Source organism: Protomyctophum bolini (assembly GCF_963924005.1).
Source record: "Protomyctophum bolini genome assembly, chromosome: 5".
In the NCBI taxonomy this organism is placed as follows: Eukaryota; Metazoa; Chordata; class Actinopteri; order Myctophiformes; family Myctophidae; genus Protomyctophum; species Protomyctophum bolini.
In genome coordinates, this window is record NC_137866.1 from 42,076,544 (window position 1) to 42,097,746 (window position 21,203).

General features: G+C 45.1%; 1 protein-coding gene across 2 annotated transcripts in view; it reads right to left on the reverse strand.

Moving 5' to 3' along the window:
• Nucleotides 1-18: 18 nt before the first annotated feature.
• Nucleotides 19-21,203, reverse strand: part of LOC308315758 (uncharacterized protein) — a 27,470-nt gene continuing 6,285 nt past the window's right edge. The window contains exons 1-3 of one of the 2 annotated variants that reach the window (XM_080763889.1): nt 5,901-5,980; nt 3,857-5,684; nt 19-578 (exon numbers count right to left, since the gene is read on the reverse strand). In XM_080763889.1, coding sequence (XP_080620015.1) covers nt 30-578; nt 3,857-5,524 — 2,217 coding nt within the window. In that variant the 5' untranslated portion in view covers nt 5,525-5,684; nt 5,901-5,980 and the 3' untranslated portion in view covers nt 19-29. Of the gene's footprint in view, nt 579-3,856; nt 5,685-5,900; nt 5,981-21,203 lie in introns of those variants that run through there. The other variant, XM_080763888.1, reaches the window with a different exon arrangement.

Genomic DNA, 21,203 nt, shown 5'->3' on the forward strand with positions numbered 1-21,203 from the left:
TGTGTGTGTGTGCGCGCGTGTGCGTGCCTCTACTGCCACTTCATTTGCTTGGAGCCATGAGGTAAATCCGGAGGGTTCTCATCAGTCCTGGTCGGGGGCAAGTTGTCCGGCGCCGACCAGCGCCTTTTGCGCGGCCGTGGCCGCTCCGTAGCGGAGGAGGAGGTGTCCGCAGGAGAGGAGGGAGGCGGGGCCAGAGAGGCGGGAGGAGGAGCAGGAGGAGGAGGAGGAGGAGGAGGAGGAGGAGGAGGAGGAACCGGCGGGTGGTGAGGAAGGGGTGGCGGTGGAGGTGGAGGCGGCATCTCCTCCCTGTTGGAGGAGCTGCTGGACTCGCCTCCCGCGGCCCTGGTGGAGGAGGAGGAGTGCGCGCGGTGGGACCTGGAGGAGCCGGAGCGCACGGTGCCGTGCGTCCGGTGGGCGGAGGTGGCGGGAGGTGTCGGGGTGAGGGCCAGGCAGACGTCTCCCTCGGCCAGCTGGCGGCAGGGCAGGCCGTAGAGCTGCGTGGTTCTCTGGGGACAGCAGGAAGACCATCCTCGGTCGCGCACGAAGAACGGATACTCCACCAGGACCTTCAGTAACTCCTGCACACAATGGTAAAGGGTGCATTTATATAGATTGTGCATTACATTCACCCCCATTGATTTGGGTGATTTGGAAAACCCGGTCTGCCACGGTAACAAGATGCATGCGTGCACAACATGCATGCACTACAGTGGGGGGACACGCAGCAGGCCAACAGCACGCCTGCCCCCGCTCGATCATGTTTGGCGGAAGGCCCCTCTCTATCCTGATTGGATGAAGGCTGGGCCACATAGCCAAACCTAAGGTTTTTTGACCCCAGGGGTTAACTGGGGACAGGGAGGAACTCCTTAGACCCTCAGCTGCATCTATCAATGTCAGGTATACCAATAGAACCAGGTTAAGAAAACTAAACAGCTTGGAGTTTTACTGGACATTGGTCATGGTCGGACAATGGTATTGATGGCATTGTAACTAAAATGGGTAGAGGTATAGCCATGGTCAGGAAGTGCTCCACATACTTGACATCCTCAGTTATCTGTCAAGTGATGCAGTCATTGGTGTTTTGTCACCTTTATTATTGTCCTGTTGTATGGTCACCGGTGACTGAAGCAGACCTGAACAAACTACAACTTGTTCAGAACCGAGCTGCTAGACTGGCACTTCATTGTTCTACTCGCACAAATATTGAATATTTGTATAAACGCCTGTCCTGGCTGGTTATCTGTTAAAAACAAACTCCATTGCAGTGTCCTCATGTTTGTTAGAAACATAATTTCTAATCAAACACCAGATTACTTCTTCAAACAGTTATTAAAATCAATGTGACATAATCATAACACCAGAATTGCCAGCCTCGGTAATTTAACACTCCCTGCTCCGATCAATATCATTTTGGAACATGTTACCACCTCACATTAATATAACACAAGATAAATTATCTTTCAAATATGCTTTAAAGGAACACTTGTTACAGCTGACCACATGACCATAATGTTATTCTTATTATGTTGCATTTACTTTTATAGAATGAATTGTAATGATTTATTTTCATGTATTTAATCTTGTTGAATGTATTTGTAATTACTGTATGTATTTATGTACTTTTTGTATGTATTTTATATGGACCCCAGGAAGATTAGCTGTCGCCCCGGCGTCAGCTAATGGGGATCCATTCAATAAACAAATAAACAAATATGGTCAGCACACTCTATAGTAGGGAGGATTAACAAAACGTGATATTTGAATTAAGTGAAATCACTGAATATACCTTTAAATCTGGTGGCCCTATTTTGGGCATTTTATACCGCTGATCCGACCAATTCACAATATGTCCGAGTCATAGTGTCGGAGGCTTTGCCAAGAGTACCCGCTGTACCCGTCTGTCTGTGTCCCTTTTGTGCCCATATATGGAGATGTCTGTTTCTTTCTGTCTACCTGTGTTTCTTTCATGCCCATCTCTGTATCTGTCAAGTCCTTGTCCCTTTCATTGCGATATACGAGATCTCTGATGTCAACAGTATAATGTCCATATATGGCCATGTCCCCTTTTGTGCCCATAATAATGGAGCTGACTGATTTGTTTGTGCCTGCCGTGACACATGGGGTGATAACATACTCTATATTTGGGCTGCATGCAGTGAGAACTCCTTGGCTGAGTCATCAACATAAGCAGCATGACATTGTCTGTATTCCTTTAAGCCAATTTGAATATATATATATAGGACAAGGAAGATTTCCCTAATTTTCAAAGATTTTGAAAGATTTGAGAAAATAAGATATAACTCACAATGCCTTGCAATGGCCTGGATTCATCCGATTGCATTTATGTGCTTGAGGCAGACACTAGGTGATCTGCTAACAATAGTGTTTTCAGAAGTTGTCAAAAAACATGTGTACATTGTATTTTATGTCTGTCTTTTATTGCATTTGAGCTTTAATACTGTAGCTTTTGTGTTTAGTATAAGTATTACTGTTTAAAGTAAATTGGTAAACCGCGCCCCCTATGGTATGAATCAGTATTGCTGAAGCTGAGCATTTAGCAGGTTAATTGGTCTTTATTTAACGAAATAGAGTGCAGAAGACAGTCAGACGCTAGTTTGACACGTGGAATACAACTGTTTTGACCGTAATTTCGGGCGTTTTTGTTCTTATTGGAACATGGCTTCCAGTCAAGATAACAGAAGATAAACTGTACTTTGTGCATGGACTGTATTTTTTGTTTCTTTTTTGTGTGCATTTTCTGTACTGCTGGATTATTCAGTAAACTCCGTGAACGTCAATCTGCTGCCTGGAGTCTGTGAGTAGCCTACTGTGGTCCAGTTTCTGCATCTTGGATTTGCAAATACAGTAGCCTAGTAGCCTAATAAAAGCCCTACCTGTAAATACATGTAGGCCTATCATACAAGCCTGCTTCAAACTAGTTAAAGATTAGAAAAATTGGAATGACTATTTTTAGAGAAAATATGCCACTACATCTAGTCAAAACAGTTTCCATATGAATGTGAATGTGCCTGAGAGAAAATTTGGAATCACTATTTTTTGAAAAATGATGCCAGTACTACAGGTGACAAATATACCAGTAAGATTAGGCCTAAAGTACATTAAAAAAATTGGTTTAGCTGAAAAAAGTTACATTAAAACTGAGGAAGTATATGACCTGACCACAGGTTGAAATGAGGTGAAATGCCTTTAAGTAACTGCCTAGGAGGAAGCCAGTGGTGTAAACTATGAAGTAATCAAATACATTCACTTTGAATTAACATTTTGAGGTACTTTTACTTTACTGGAGTATTTCCAATTCCCAGTACTTTTACTTCTACTCCACTACATCTCTGATCCAAATATTGTATACTTTTACTCCACTATGTTTGACATTTTTGGTTAGTTACTTTATAGATTTTTATTATTATTACAACAAATAACATTCATTAACCACTTCATTCCGGCCATTTGAAAATAGCCAATCTACAAGGTCACAATGACATTGAGCTTGTACATCTGCTGTTTTCATGTTTGAGTGGTGCAATCACTCCAAGGAAACAACAATGTCCCTATCTATGTCCCTATGTCCGTCCCTATATGTTTAGAGTACCAACTCTGCCACTCACTTCAGACTTTTTTTAATACATTTTATGAAAACTTGTGAAATGGGACATGCTGCGTACTTTCTACGTTTGGTACTTTAAGTAGCCTACATTTTGATACCAATACCAATACTAAAGTGTTAACTTTGAATTGCGGACTTTTACTTGTAACTGTATTTTTACATTGCAGTATTGAAACTTTTACTTAAGTAGAACATGCGACTATACGTCTTTCCAGCATGGTGGAAGCTGACCTGAGTGTTGCGGTCGGTGAGCAGGACCTGCAGGTGGCTGAAGCCGTGTGCGTTGCCGGGGCCGATGAGCAGCACGGTGCACGTGCTGAGGTGGAACTCCGGCGAGGTGTCGGCGCTCCGCAGGAAGTCCTCCGTCCGCAGCTCCTCCACGCGCTTCAGACGCCCGCTGGCCAGCTCGATGAGGGAACCCTTGGCGAAGTGAGGTAGGAGCGCGGGGGGGGATTGGTGAGCGGCCGGCGGAGAGGCGTGAGGGCGGGAATGCCGCCCGGGGGACAACTCTCTCCCCCGGTCTCTCTCTCGCCGGCGCTCTCGCTCGCCGTCTCTGTCTCTCTCTCTGTCCTTGTTGTTGTTGTCGTGGTGGTGGTCTCGCTCCTTGTCCCGCTCTCTGTCTTTGAGTCTGTCCCTGTCCCGCTCTCGCTCCTGTTGCCTCTCCTGGTCTCTGTCCCGCTCGCGGTCTCGCTGGGGCCTCTCGTGGCTGTTGAGCACGCTCAGGGGCGAGTGTGCCGAGGTCCGGGGAGCGTGCGGCCGGGGCCCCGGCTCCCTGTGCAGGCTGTACTGAGGCGTTCCTGAGGGGCCGTACAGAGGGTAAGCCTGGGCATGGGGGCTGTTGTTGTACACGGAGCCCAGCGAGTAGTAGATCTGGGCCTCGGACGGCAAGCCCAGGGGTTCTAGCAGCCCCCCTCTGCCCGCCCGGGGATCCGGGCCGAGGCGATGGGGACTGACGGAGAGCAGACCGGAGCCGGTCTTTACCGTCCCGTGGGGGTCCCTGTCCTGCAGAGAGGAATGTGTCTCCGGGCCCTCCTGAGCGTGGGGGTCTGAGAAAAATGGCCCTCCCGTTTGGACGCGGCCCGCCATTTCCTCCTGCTGCCTCCGGCCGCCATTGGCGTGGGAACCGTGCGGGCCCGCGTCCAGCCTGGTTCTGCTGCTCTCGGCACCGTAGTCTCCTGTAAGGGGCGGTCTGGAGGTGGAGACAGCCCTGCTGCCCGACCCGTCCAGACCGTTAGGCCTCTTCCCTTGCAGGTAGCGGTTTCGGCCCTCGGCCAGGCCGGGGTCGGGAGGATACAGAGGAGGGTGGCTGAACAGGTGGGACGGAGAGAACAGAGCCGAGCTGTAGTCCCTCCGGACGCTGTTGAAGTAGGACCACATTTCCCGGGAGTCTGCCGGGAAGGGAGTTTTGAAGGAGGAAGTCGCCGAGGACGTCGGGGGGGCAGGCGGAGGTGGCAAGCTGAGGGGCCTCTCTCCGCGGAGGGGCCCCTCTCCTCGAAACCACCGGGAGTGGTGCGGGAGAGGCGAGGAGAGCGGGTCCTCCCTCCAGGACGGAGAACCCGAACCCCTTCTATCTTGTCCCGGGAAAAGGGGAAGGGGAACAGAGGGCGAGTAGGCCAGGTGCCATGGCAGGGGCAGGGAGACACCCGGTGGTGCCGGGGCAGGGATGGGCGGAGGAGGAGAGGGGAGGAGGTGGGGGTTGGGGTTAGTCAGAGCCCTGTCGCCGTCGCTGGCCTCCCTCGCTCCTCCCTCCCCTCGCCCCGAAGCAGAGCGGCTCCGGAGGGGCACGGGGGGCTTGAACTCGTCCAGAGGGACGTGCTGCTGCTCCCCCGCCGAGCCTTGCCGAGACTCCCTCTTCTTGGGAGGGAGGCACTCTTTGCCACGGTCGGGGCTGGGATTCATGGGTGGGCTCCAGCGGGCAGTTTTGGGCCCCCTGAGTGCGGGCGCAGGCTAGGTCACATGGGCCTCACGCGAGAACGAGGGGTGCAGCGAGAGGGGCGGGCCTCTACACGGCATCACTGTCCAGTCACTGTTGACGTCCTACAGCTGAAGCACCACTCACCTGAAGCGGGGGGAGGGGGGGGGGGGGAAGAGAGGCAGAGGTTTTTTAACAAAAAGCCACCATGTTGGAGCCACCATGGATATACCTTCGGGCTTCGGGATACCCTTTGGTTGTACAGTTTGTAGCAAAGCTTGTGAATAAGCTAAGAGACATTTTTGTTGTACTGTTTGTGGCAAAAGCTTGTAAATATCTAAGAAACCACACAGAACCCTTTACCTGTACTTTGTGTGGCAAGAGCTCTCACACTTTATTTATTTTCCTGCCTTGATCTCCTTAACCTCCCCCTCTTCCCTCTGCTTTGTTTTTCTTGGAAAAAATGACACAATGGGAACTATGCAAAAAAAGAAAAAAATCACTGCACTGCATGATTCTTCAAGTAATGTGCATTAAAGTACAGATTTTGTACTTCCAGTGTTGTCAGAATTCATACCATAATATATTTTGTATCATTTTCCACATAATTGATCGAAATTTCCCGTAGCAATCGTTTACGGCTGTCATTTATTTTCTGCATTCGGACACATTACATCAGATTTTCACATTCTTACTAGAGAATGCAGTGTCTGTCAAAATGTGTTGGTATAATAGTAGTTGCCCACACACACACACACACACACACACACACACACACACACACACACACACACACACACACACACACACACACACACACACACACACACACACACGCACACACGCACGCACTGTTATAGCCTAACAAAAGGTTATAAACTCTTCAGTATTTCTGGTAGCTGCATCAATGTGGATTAGTCATTGTACAGTACTGTACAGAACTGAAACCACCAGACTTACTAGTCCCATTCAAACACACACAACTCCCACAAGTGCTCTAAAAATATGCAGCATTACGTGTGCATGCCCAGTGCAGTTCACAGGCAGTGCGCCACAAATACACACACGCACTGCACACAGCGGGACACTTTTCATCTCATAACTCCCGAGTTCCCTGAAGGATGATTGCAATTTGCAATCATGTACATCTGTTTTAATATGTACTGGATATATTTTAATATGTAGATGTGTTATTTCTTCTTCATCATCAACCACCCCCACTGTAGCCTCAGGGTGCTTCTCATGTCCTATATATAAGCTGTGTTGTGTTGTCTCTCTGTCGGATAGACATACAGACAGTAGAATGCAGTACAGTGTAATATGTACAGTATAAAATAGTACAGTATAATACAGTACAGTACAGTACAGTGTAATATTATGTACAGTACAGTATAAAACAGTACAGTATAATAGAGTACTATACAGTTGAATACAGTACAGAACAGTTAGGCACACAGACAGAAATCAAAATCCCCCCTGCATGGCAGACATAACCACGTCTTATACAGTACTGCACTGCACTCCCACAGTGACACACACCGTCACCAGTGGTCACCACCCACTCTCACCCAAATGCTGTTGTCAATGATGCTGTTGACACGATTGTAATCGCGCTTGTGTGTGTGTGCATGCCGCATGCGTGCGTGTCTGTGTGTGTCAGTGTGTGTGTGCATGCGTGCGTGCGTGCATACTGTACATGCGTGCGTGTGTGTGTGTGTGTGTGTGTGTGTGTGTGTGTGTGTGTGTAAACTGCAGCATTTTCTCGCTCAGTATGGGGGTGTTCCACTTAATTGTTCTCCAAAATTTGTAAGTGAACGCCTTTGAAGTGATGTTTGCCTCGGCGCCGGGCCAGCTGTTCCCCCCATGGGGCCTACAGATCCCATAGGCCAGAGAGACGGTGGCACACTGTCCAACTTTGGAAGGAAAATCACGTTAAGGGGCTGCGTTAAATGAACGTTAACCCATTTTGGGCGGGAACCCCTTTTGGTGTTTCAAGCATTCTGTTATACTTTAGCTATTGAAAAATAGCAGATCTACAAGCTCATAGCGCGCCACAGAGTGGCGTGCTATGAACTTGTAGGTCTACTATTTTTGAAAAATCGTAAAAATGCGGCACAAATCTTTGAATAGGTATATATTCTTTCAGAGTGAACTTTTTCGACGTCAGGCCTAATTAAAGGATTCCACTGGAATTCACATTTGGTGGTCAACTATGATCAAATAGTACTTGTACTAATAATCTTTGTGTGAAGGAATACAATGAAATCATGTAAAGTGCACTGTCTTCTCTGTCACATCACATGCAAAAGCAGACGTTTCTGTGGCTACCAAGGTGGGGGGAGACTTTTTTTTTACCGGCCCACCGGCGCCTCGGCCACGTGCTCGCGGACTGCATTCTTCGTTTCACAGTAAACCGCCCAATGATAGAACCGCAGAATTTTCGATTGTTAACTGTTACATTTAATTGAATAACTTCTTAATGGCGATTCATCGATTAACTATTAACATACCTAGATGTGACACGTGAGCTCACAATGTGTCTCATTGCATTTGAAAAAGACATAAGACATATGCACACATAACACGCGTGCACGCACACACACACACACACACACACACACACACACACACACACACACACACACACACACACACACACACTTATACGTATGCTTACTTAATAGCTATACCCCTTCACTGTCATTGCATTTGCTGTATACAGAACAGATGATAGATGACAAGTTTGTATTGATATATCCCCTGTTGCCACCACCACTGTGCCAATACCACTTCTGCCACGAAGTGCCGGCTGGCCGCACACACCCAAACGTCTGTCTGACCAGACTGCACCCTTTACCAAGTCTGGACCGCCTCATCTCTGCCGTCTTAATCACAGCCACACAGTCGCCATGGTAACCGGATACACACACACACACACACACACACACACACACACACACACACACACACACACACACACACACAGGGTTAGATGGGGATAGTCAGGCAAAGCGGTCGACGCACTTGCTCCAAAAAAAGCACAAGTGTTGCAGAGGGACAAGCGGTTAGTGCCGTCTGAGTGGATTCCAGTGGGTGTGATGCTCCTTATCGCCACACGAGGAACGTTCATTTTCCCTGACTGCTACTTGTCCGCAGACACTGACGGCGGTGAAGTGAGTTCAAAAACTTCAAATTGCAGGATTTATCCAATCAGATCTCTCTTCAAGTAAAGTGCTGCAATCAGTGTAGTGCGGAATATCACTTCAAACATGCAACCTACTCCAGGAAGATGTCACCAAATGTATTAATCACTCAGAAAAAGGACATTGGGTTCAAGCTGGGGCACGCCAGTAGCTTAATCAGATAGTGTGTTGATCATACAGTGTCCCTGGTTTGATTCAGGAGCTGAGCCTTCTACCCCCAGCTTCCTCTCACTTTATGCTCTTGTTTAAATAAAGAAGAAACCGTATTATTGACAGTACACACACACACACACACACACACACACACACACACACACACACACACACACACACACACACACACACACACACACGTGTATGTGTATGTAGCTTAACGGGCACTTGAACGGAATAATAATTTCTTTGCATCCCATCTCATCTCATCTCTTCTCATTTCTTCACATCTCTTCATGGCATCACATTGATGTAATATTGTGGAAGGAATTGCCATCATAGCAACAAGATATTAGTAATGGAGCTAAATATCATAAAATGACTTGCAGACAGGATGCAAACAAACTATCTCCATCTGGTCTTTCTGATTTCAATTACCATAATTATATAAAACAACAGTTACAAAGACCTTGCTAAGTGAGTTGTACAACTTTGTTTGGCAGTTTTGGCCCTCTAGAGTCTAGAGACTCTAGATTTGACATATTATGATGATTTCAGCGCAGATATTTTGACGTGTCTGATGATTACAACAGCATTAATTCTGAGTGTAACTTGAACTCTGAGAATTAGATTAATGGAACAGGACTTTACAGTGCACAATAGGCTGGCAAACAGAGCCACCACAAACCAACTATAATGTCACAAAGTCCTAACAATGATGATCCTAATGTCATAAACTCATAATGTCATTGTGTCCTCAGCTGGGCTATGGCACGTCCTCACTTGCTGTGTAAATCCAAACCTGGCAAGAAGAATACATAATACATAATAGTGGATGTTGGCACAATAATACCTCCTATAAACACATCACGCAACCTTCATTTAACGACTGAAATGTACAAATATACAGATTAGCACTTGAGCAGGGCCGGGCGGTCATCAATATGTCCGTACACGATGACCCCTTCCTGAATTTGAGGATTATTCGGTCTACAGCTGCACTGAAACCGGAACTAGTGTGTTTGTATCGTCAAGACAAGCTCTGTCAAAACAGCTGTTTCACACAGATGTGGGTGATTATTATTTGCCTTTGTTAGAACGATTTCCGGCGCCTTCGATTGCCAAAAGAATTCTTTGTATTTTTCTTTTGCCAAGGACTGGACTGATTGCATTCCTGTCAATGTAACTGCAAGAAAACATGCACTCTTCTTCAGAGTTAAATCAATGTATCTGGCTCGTTTTAATGGCCTTGTTTTTCTTTCTTCAGTCATCTTACATAACTAATATAAATCAAGATATATATATCAGCGCCACTCATTTATGCTATCCTGCCTTTTACGCATACCTGTTTCATCATTTTCTTTGTATTTAACATTCCGCCTCACAGTCAGTCACCAAACTTGTGACCACACTCATCAGCAAAATGAGTGTGTAACTAGTACATTTAAAAAAATAATTAGGACCCCTATTTCAAAAGACAAGATGAGAGCTTGCAGACGGACGGACGGACGGACGGACGGGCGGACGGACGGACGGACGGACAGACAGACAGACAGACAGACAGACAGATCTCCTTTCCCGGGCTCCTCCCCCTTCTCTTCCCTTTCTTTATTTTTCTTGGAAAAAACGATACTATGGGTCGGGAACTAAACAAAAAAACAAATTTCAGCAACTTTTTTACCTGTGAAACAGTTAAAGCTGATTCTGAGACAGACAGACAGACAGACAGACAGACAGATATACGGAATGCTGACTATGACTGACAGCATTTGAGATGTCCAGTAGAACTGACCTTATAGTCATGGCGGATTACCCAGTGTTTCCATTAATATTCCAGTGCTCCCAGGGGGTCAGCCTATCACACTGCACTGCACTGTAGTTACTTCCAGACTTTGCTGCCAGTTAGCAGCTGCAGATACCAGCAGCTCCAGCAGCAAACTGACTCTGATCTATACAGTGTATAATGTGTGAAATGACACGAGCAAAAACCCTCCAAACTGAGGGAACACGCTCTGAGTGACAGCCTGCTATCACTCTCCGTTGCCTATCTGTGTGTGTGTGTGTGTGTGTGTGTGTGTGTGTGTGTGTGTGTGTGTGTGTGTGTGCGTGCGTGCGTGCGTGCGTGCGTGTGTGTGTGTGTGTGTGTGTGTGTGTGTGTGTGTGTCTGTGTAAAGGACTGAGGAAATGAGTAATATCTTGAGAATCGTGTCTGCTCTGCAAAGCCACACAGACCAGTTGCTGCTGCCGCCCACTTGCCTTATGCATCATGTACAATATACTAGCCTACACAGTACCACACTGTCGACTGGCTTTGCAAGCTAAAAACTTGGGCACACATGTCATACACACACACACACATAATACGTCACACGCACGCACACACACACGCACGTGCACACACACACACACACACACACACACACACACACACACACACACACACACACACACACACACACACACACACACACACACACACACATTTATATATGCAACGCACTCTCCGAATATTGTATTATATTACATTATATTTTGCCATTATAAACTATTATGCTGCTCTTGAGTTCCACCTACTAAAACAGACATTGATTCCATTCACGCTTGACGCTCGCTATTAACGGAACATAAGTGTGAGGTATGTTTCAAAAGACAGGAAAGCAGATAAAAGAGAGGGAAGGACAGAAGAGAGGGGAGACAGACAGTGAGCGAGCGAGAGAGGGGACGAGTTTCATCCCACACACTCACACACATTCAGGCTTCTGTTGCTGCCTCTGACTCAAAACCAAACCCCTCTCTCTGTCTCTCACACACACACACGCACGCACGCACGCACGGGTGCATGCACGCACGCACATGCCTGTTTTTTTGTTCTTTTAATCCACTTTAAGCCCAGCAAACTCCATTGAGACAAACCTGCTAAAAGCGTATTAGAAATACATTTGAAATGAATTGACTTGCACACAGGGAAGATTCAGTGCATCAGAAGAACTGAGAGCTCCCTGAGACATGGCTTATGTCTTTATTAAGTGTGCTTATATGGCTGGACTTTATTATTAATACCAGGGATCTTCAATGTTTTTTGAAGATCCCCCCCACTACATATTTTTGTCTAAAATTATGTTGCAGATAAAAAACCTTTTCATACGTAGATAAGCTTCATAGACTTGTGTGACAGCACTATATGATCATGGTTGTGTAAATTAATAACCTCTTTGCCGTAAATAGGCAATCAACAAGAGCTTGTAGATCTGCAATGTTCTGCGATTGTTTGGCCCCCAGAATAGATTATGATCCCGTGGGGGTCCTGGACCCCCTGTTGAAGTCGGCATCAGCCAGAAACTGTGAGGGTCCAGTGCCTTATTGACTGCAAGAAGTCAGAAACCTGCCAGAGAAGGAACTATTTACAGAATGCTAAACAGGGCAGAGGTTGAAAATATAACAGCATGCAAATGAACACCCTATACTACTCCCTGAGAAGGACCAGGGTCAAGTCAGGCTTCATTCAAACCTATCGTTTTTTTTGGGAGCAGCACATGATAGGACTTTTTTATCCACGGCTGTTTGTTTTATTGAGAAGACTTTTCCTTAGTTAATGCCACCCGAGGCAACCATTTAATTCAATCAAAGACGTCGCCTGAATTGAACAGTGCAGCATGAATTGAAAACAGCACATGCAGCGACGGTGGACCAGACATCACAGGAAATAAAGAGACGCATGTGGGAGGGCATTACCTTTATTAACAGTTACAGTTGTGTCACTCACTGAACGTGTGGGTGTGGGATGATGGCACTTTCGAAATGAGACCGTTTAATTTGCTTACGTCTGACCACAGCCAAAGTACTTTGTACTGAATATATGCGTGGGATTGTTAGAGAAACTATAATAAAAAACATTTGAGGACACAAAGCTAGAGGTAAAGCACTAACATTTTCAAAATGTGCCAAACTGTGATGCACTTTGAGCTAGTAAAAAAAAGGTTTTAGTGGAGTAAAAAGTGCCTGAAGAAGGTCCGGAGGGACCGAAACGTTGCCTTATTAAACTCTTATTAAACCCGAGCAGATACACAGTGTGCGGGTGTATTTTCATTCCTTTCATTGTTGTCCACTGGCCTACGCAGTACGCACCTGTGCATACGCCTAGCTGATCTCTAGGGGTGCAAAAGCTTTTTTTCCTACAGTGGAGTAAAAAGTAAAATATTTTCTCTGAGATGTAGCGGAGTAGAAATAGGATAATTATCAAAAGAAGGAACTACTAAAAGTACCTCAAATGTGTACAGTGCTTTCACAGTTAACAGTGTTTATGTAGTCATATCACTCTCAATGTGTCAATATAAATGTGTTATTTTGCCAATGATAACAAATGAAAACATCACATTAATGGGATTCATAATCGCATTCATTTATGTTAAATAAACCACCATAGTCAGGGCAAGCACAGCTGATTTATAGGCCTACAGTACATGGTTTATGATAAGTACAGTAACTGACATAAGTTATAATTATGTTTCTGCATTATTAGTTCCATGAAGACTTTAAAGTGCTTGAAACAAGTAGTTTATTATGTGTGGGCAGCAATTAGACAAGTTTGTTAACAAATTTGAACAAATCCTGTACAGTAAAAATATGTGTTCATTTTATTTGTACTAAATAAATTAACGCTATGGACTTTACTGTGTGTATATCGGAGAGCAACTAATTCGTGACAAGGTTCCAGAGACATACTTTGGCTTTGATTTTTCTAATCAATTTGTCATTTAAAAACACTTAAACTCGAAGGTCATTTACATAGATCTACTGTTCAGTGCTAAATGTAAATAGAAGTAATTAAATTAGTGTAGCACATTTCTTTATACTGCGTGCGTGCGTGCGTGTGTGCGTGCGGTTGACTCCACTGACATGCAGAGCAATGTGTTTCTAATTAATTAATTACATCAAAACCCAGCGACACACATCAATATTGGGTGTACATTTAGACACTGGCACAGTCATAATGAAATGGAAAGAGAGAAAACACACTTGGCCTTGTTTTAATTCATCAAAGCAAATTTACTACAACCAGGACACACACGCTACAGAAATGACTGCCGAGCTCCACTTATATATACACATATAGGTTATGATATTCATCTGCAATCTGAAGACACACAAACACACACACACACACTGTCAATCACTGCTGATACCTGTCAATCACACCCCCACCCTCTCCCCTCCCCCGAGGCTTTGAACTACTTACGCTGTCTGTCAGATGCACGCACACACACACACACACACACACACACACACACACACACACACACACACACACACACACACACACACACACAGAGAGAGTTCCATGCGGAGACAAGAAAGGTCAAATGAGTCAAACTACTGCACCAAATACTGTACATCAGAACAATACTGTACAGAACAGCGTGTCAATATACTAGGCCACAAGATTCTATAGATGAAATATTATACAGTATACACAGCATACGGGACACGTGCCCAGTCACTTCTTACACACAGACACACACACACACACACACACACACGCACACGTGCACGCATGCACGCACGCACGCACGCACGCACGCACACACACACACACACACACACACACACACACACACACACACACACACACACACACACACACACACACACACAGTGATGGAAGTATTTTTCTTTTACTTAAATAAAAGTATCACAATGTAGAAATGCTCTGTTACAAGTAAAAGTGTGGTAATCAAAATGTACTTGAGTAAAATTACAAAAGTATATGGGCATCAAAGTGTATTTAAAGTAAAAGTAGCCTACTCATTGAAAGTTTTCAAAGTGTATAAGTCTTTGTACAGCTTGTAGATCGCCTATTTTTAAATAGCCTATAGGAGAATCCAAGTGGTTAATTTATACATAAGGGTGGTAGCGGCGGCATTCTCTTGAGTGTAGGCTACAGGGTTTGATGAGGTCAGATCAACACATGAACTGTCAGAACAGGTCAGCTCCATATAGTATTTGGAGATCTAAGGGTGGTAGCGGGGACATTCTCTTGAGGGTACAGAGTTTGATGAGGGCCGAGGTAGGACCGGGCCTTAATTTTTGGGCCTGTTGAGAACTCTAGTTTTCGCCGGCTGCCGGGCGCGGCTGCACTAATAACTTTGGGGCAGGCACGTCTAGAGTTTGAATGGACAGGTGATCCTATGACATCAGGGTCTCTACATCTCCATCCCTGATGATGTCACGAGACCTGGGGACCATTATGGTGCCCGACCAACAAACACACTGAAGGGAGATGCACGATTCCATAGTTAACTGCGACCTTTGGTCACAATGACTGTATTTATTTTGAAATAATAATCTAAAGTCGACATCGTAACTAGTACAGTAACTGAAGTTTTTAAAGAATTGCCTGTAGTGGGGTAGGAGTAAAAGTATATACACTAAAGTAAAAATACCTCATAAATTTACTTTTATACCACTGACACACACACACACACACACACACACACACACACACACACACACACACACACACACACGCTCCTGGACAGGAACCACATTCCGTACTCTGGGTACTGGGTGCTGTTTTTCTTTTTCATGAGAAGGCTGTTTTGTGTTGGTTTTTCCTCCGGCCTCGTAGCCTGGATCAGATGTCTGATCACATTTCAGCTCGAGTGGAGATCTATGATGGACGTCTGATGCAGCAGAAATTTGTTGCTGAATGTAACAGATCTGACCGGAGAGGAGAGGAGAGGAGAGGAGAGGAGAGGAGAGGAGAGGAGAGGAGAGGAGAGGAGAGGAGAGGAGAGGAGGAGGTAGAGGGCATGCTGAAGCCAAATGTATGCTTTGTCGCGCAACTCTGTCGCTCGCCGATAATGTGTATTAATATATATATATAGGGCATAGCAGTGGCAGCCATTTTGCTGTGCCACAGAAAACCCATATTTTTGGCCTGGGCCGACTTAGCGGTCCAGGCACCTTGGCTGGTAATCCAGCATGACAGTGTGTCACGGATTCGAGTAACTAAAGCCTGTAGCCTAATTAAACCCATATTTTTCCCCATAGAGATTTCCAAAAATATTTATATAAATTATTTTAAGCCTGGAACCAAGACATACAGGCTCCTGGTGAATCATGAGTGACCATACAACATTTGATGTGTAAAAAAATAAATGTTGAGGACTTTGGGGCGGGTCCGTCTCTAGAGTTTGAATGGACAGGTATCAGTCAAATGGGAGACATCGAAGAGGAAGGACGAGTGGGGCAGGATCAACATATGGCATGTCAGAACAGGTCAGCAAGGGTTTGAGGTCAGATGTAGAGTTCCTGGCTGGCTCCATATATGCAGATCTATAGGTGATGACCCAGTCTTCTCCATGTATGGCTATGCAGGGTTTGATGAGGTCATCTTCATATATGGAGACAGCCATACATGTGTGACGAGGCGTGATGGACAGATCGACAGACGGACGGACTGACAGGTTTTCATAGTAATCTGCGACCTATGGTCGCAATAATATAGACTGTGAAGGCAGAAACTGCAACGCGTGCGCACGTGTGTGTGTGTGTGTGTGTGTGTGTGTGTGTGTGTGTGTGTGTGTGTGTGTGTGTGTGTGTGTGTGTGTGTGTTTGTGTGGGAGAGAAGGGGATGAAGGGATGAAGGGAGTACTACAGGGCTTAGTTGATCAGCCAGGTTAAGCTGGTCAAAGGACAGGGTGATATGGGTGATCTGGGTGTAGAGCCGGGTCAGCCAGCCACTGCACTGCACTGCACTGCACAGCACAGCCCGCCAACCACTGCTGGACAGTTAGCTAAGGACATTACTGTACTTAACCCATTAAAGGCAGGCCCATTCTACAAAGGCCTTCAAAAATCAGCAGTTCTCACACTTTCAAGATGTTTCAAAGATGTTCAAAAACAAACTCGTGTAGATCTGTTATTTTGGAATAGCCAACGCAAAAATCGTAAAATGACACAGATGTTTGTGCTGTAATAAATGACACTTGCCCACTGCTTGTACATTTTGCTAGGATGTGTAAATGCAGAGGACACATTTCAACGTATGTGCAAGTGTATGCAGTGACCGAAACGTGATTTAAAAAAATACCCCAAAGGCACTTATTATAGGCATAAGTCATCACAGATTTAATTAATGAACGATCCATTTATTATAGTACACATGCACGCGCAAAGGCTCCCAGGAGAGCTTTTACTGAGATGCGCTATACGATTATGTGCACATGCATACACCGCAAAAGTGTTGATTTACAAATGGGTGAATTTGCATTTTAAATTGAGGATTGTACCATAATGTAACAGTCTACAGGCGTGGCTGTATAGTGTATACTGTTACATATGGTACCATATTAGACCCCTTTCTGTCTGCACTGCAATGAGGCCTAAATGAATGGGACAGATCCCACCGTCTCTACTATGATAGGGTCGCTGTCAGGTGGAACCCTTACGTCCCAAAGTCATGATCTGCACCTTGGTCTGCTCCTCTGCCTCTTGTAGCCATGGTCTTTAGATTGATCTGTTGTTTCGGCTATAATGTTCTTCAGCCTTTTTGGACCTTTAGTTGCGCCCTAGATCTGTCCGTGTTCCTTATTTGACTTGTCTTTAGTCTTGGTCGTATTGTATTTCTATGCCTGTTCTTCTGCAGGTGCACTCTCTTGTTTTGAAAAGTGTTTCCTGTCTTATAGTGTTCCCAGAACATTATTCTCCCTGTATATTTCAATATCTTCTTCTGTTAAACTCCTAGTATTCCTTGTGACTTTCCTTGTTGTGTTTCCTTGTTTCGGCTCCTAGTTTTGTGTGTACGTGCGTTTTTTTTGGGTGGTAATAAAAACCCTTGCATTTGACCTGCCTCTTGTTCTGTGCTTGGGTCCTACACCATCTGACTCACACTGTGACACCCAAACTGTTACTTTTCAGGGAATGGGAGAGTGTAATGTGTTCTAATCATAATGGAATCAATGGATCCAATTATTAGAGTTATAAAACTCACAGACTATTTTCACTATACTTCTATGCGTCACTCTTGCGTAACAAAGTAGGGCATTCATTTACTAAAATAAAATAAATGTATAGTTGGTATATGGAGATAGGAGATTTCTCTAGGATATTATATATTATAAGATATATAATTATGTTTTAATATGATATAGAAAAGAAGATACAGACTATCTTATGTCAGTGTATTAGAGTCAGAACACATTGTTTCACATCTCAGGCTCTGAGAAACTGAAACAGACTCAATGTATATTGCAGAGCTAATCCCTGTGAATCCTCATTTGGTACGGCCTAAGGCTGGCTTAGTACAGTTCTGGAAGGAAATCGCTCCCCCCTCCCCCCCCGGTGTATAGTGGTACAGGCCGTTAGCCCCTGGGGTATAAATAGGGCAGCTATGGCTCCTTAAGCTGGCTTTTACGCAGTATCAGTTAAAAATATGACTTGACTAATTACATCCAGGTCAGCCACGCAGCAGAAACAAGACTTCCTCCTGCATGCTCCTCCTAGCTCACCAGCTACTACACATGACAGTTAGACCAGCAGCACACAACCTCTCTCTCTATATATACACACAACCTCTCTCTCTCTCTCTCTCTACTATACATGACTGCTGAAGACACAACCTCTCTCTCTCTGTCTCAGGCTGGCAATGGAACAATTAGACATTTAGCCGTCGTTTTGTTTCATTGACATTAAAGTGCTCTCCTAGATCCTATACTCGACATACCCACATCTGCATGCATTGTACGTTAAACCACAAGAAAGAGTGAGTGGGCTTTGGTTTCCATTCGCACACGTCGACATGCAAATAAATACAAAATGTAGAATTAAACATGATATGTGCCACCCATGCTGGTGAGAAGACGGCGACAGCTAATTTGTTCATATTTGAAGTGGTGAATGTGCCAGCTCAGTGGTAGCGTAGGACAGATGACAGCTGAGTTCTTAGATCAAAGCTGTTCTCTTCACACACTGCTAGACAGCCACATGACACTGGCTGTGTCTCTCTCTCTATAGCTGGTTTATCCTGTGTGCATCGATTAGCTCCATTATGCAGGTGTCGCCACACTCTGTTAAGAGTCCAGTTAGTATGACTCAGGCAAGGTGTGACTTAGCCTCGCGTTGCGATGCTAATATACCAATGCGCTGGGGGCATATGCATATGCAATAGGGGCGGGTGAAGTGTGGCTGCGCCAGGCTAGGTGTGACCGCCATCACCCACATTCAGTGACACTGAATTAATTACTACTCTGCTCCTTCTTTCTTGGGTGTCCCCGCACCATAAGTGAATGTGAAATCAGTTCTGAACTAACACCTCTAATGTAGAAACGCTCCCTGCCAACAGTCCTCGCTGCTTTAGTATCACTGCCTATCAGACCAGAGTCAGAGCCCTTTGCTATGATATCAGTGGAATACTGGGGGGGGGGGGGGGGGGGGGAGAGAGAGCCTTGTTTAAAGGGAAACTTCAGCCTTTTTGCAAAAAACATATATATATGTTAATGAGGTTTAGAAGATTTAGAACACTTTCCTGGGGGGTCTTTATGTGGTTTTAGATTTTTTTTATTTTAGCAGTGAGCCCAGTGTCTCTGATGTCATGGACACTGGGTTCACTTACTTCCTGGACTACATGTTGTCCACCAAATGCATTATGGGAATTCCTAGTCTAGGAAGGAAGTGAGCCCAGTGTCGATGACATCAGAGACACTGGGCTCACTGCTAAAACCCACATATTACACACATAAAGACCCCCAGGAAAGTGTTCTAAATCTTCAAAAGGGCATTAACATATAATTTATTTTGCAAAAAAAGTGTCCCTTTAAGGCCAGACTTTGCAGGTAGATACTTTTTACACTTCTTTTCAAAAGGACCAAAGAAGTATTATACCAGAGAGAGACAGAACACAGAGAGACAAGAAGAGAGTGAGATAATTGTCAGATGAATACATGTAGCACCACAGAGCTCATTCATGCGTTTTGGTTTGTTTGTTTGTTTGTTTGATACTGAATACTCAGAAATGTAACAGCACATGGCACAGTCGGACATTAAGGTAGGTAGGTAGGTAGGTAGGTAGGTAGATAGATACGTAGGTAGGTAGGTACGTAGGTAGGTAGGTACTGTAGTTAGGTAGGTAGGTAGGTGGGTAGGTGGGTAAGTAGGTACTAGGTAGGTGTAAGAAGAAAGGAAGACAGGCAGCCAAGTAGGCAGGGAGACAGGGAGGGAGACAGGCAGGCAGCCACCCAGGCAGGGAGAGAGACATGGCAGGCAGAGAGACAGGCAGGCCTGGCGAAGACTTGTGGGCGTAAATGGTGGGAGGCAGAGTTGAGGGGTCAGTTGTAGCTGAGGAGGAGGAGGTGGACACAGTGCTCTGTCTATCCCACACGGGGGTTACCCGAGTCGATGGCAAAGACAACAAATCCATACAGACATAAAGATCCACGGAGAGGAGAAGAGAAAAAACAAAACAAGAAAAAATGAACTTGTTGAACCAACCATTTACAGTGCTGTGCACATTTGGGCGCGTGTGCACATTTTCATAAGCCTTTCGCTGGCTCTGCCTCTGCGTGTGCACACACAGAGTCACACACACACACACACACACACACACACACACACACACACACACACACACACACACACACACACACACACACACACACACACACACACACACACACACAAAGTCACACCTCCCCACCACACACCCACACACACACACACACACACGCTACAACAGATTCTTGAGGGACACCCAAGCGACAGGTGTGTCTGCCGTCTGTCACTATAGTCTGACATGATGACAGGTGTTTTTCTACATTTCTACACCACAGCTCTTATCCATACCAGAAGTCCTATGATGGTCACATATAAGGTGGTTGACAGATTATTAGAATACAAGGGGTGGCTGAGTTGCCTCAATTAAGTTTTAGGCAATTTAGTTACAATTTACAAATCAGTACTATTTCCATAAGCTTGATTTAGATCCAAAATCATCAAGTCTCTAATATGGAAAAAAGTATATGTCTACACTACTGTCTATACTGATCAGTATAGACACTAAACTATACCTCTTGACCAGCCAGGAAACTCAACTGAGCATCTAAGATTTGTGCTCCCATCTAAATACATGGTCTAAGGTCGAAAATCTTTGGATGATAACTTGGAGCAGGCTGAGCTAAACACTCTGCATGCATTGATTCTTTTCACGGCTGGTTCACTTTGAACATCCAATCGACTCTGTGCAATGTGCTTAACTATTAAGTAATATGTATAAGTATATGAAATGTCATGGTGAAGATAGTCTCACGTAGCCAGA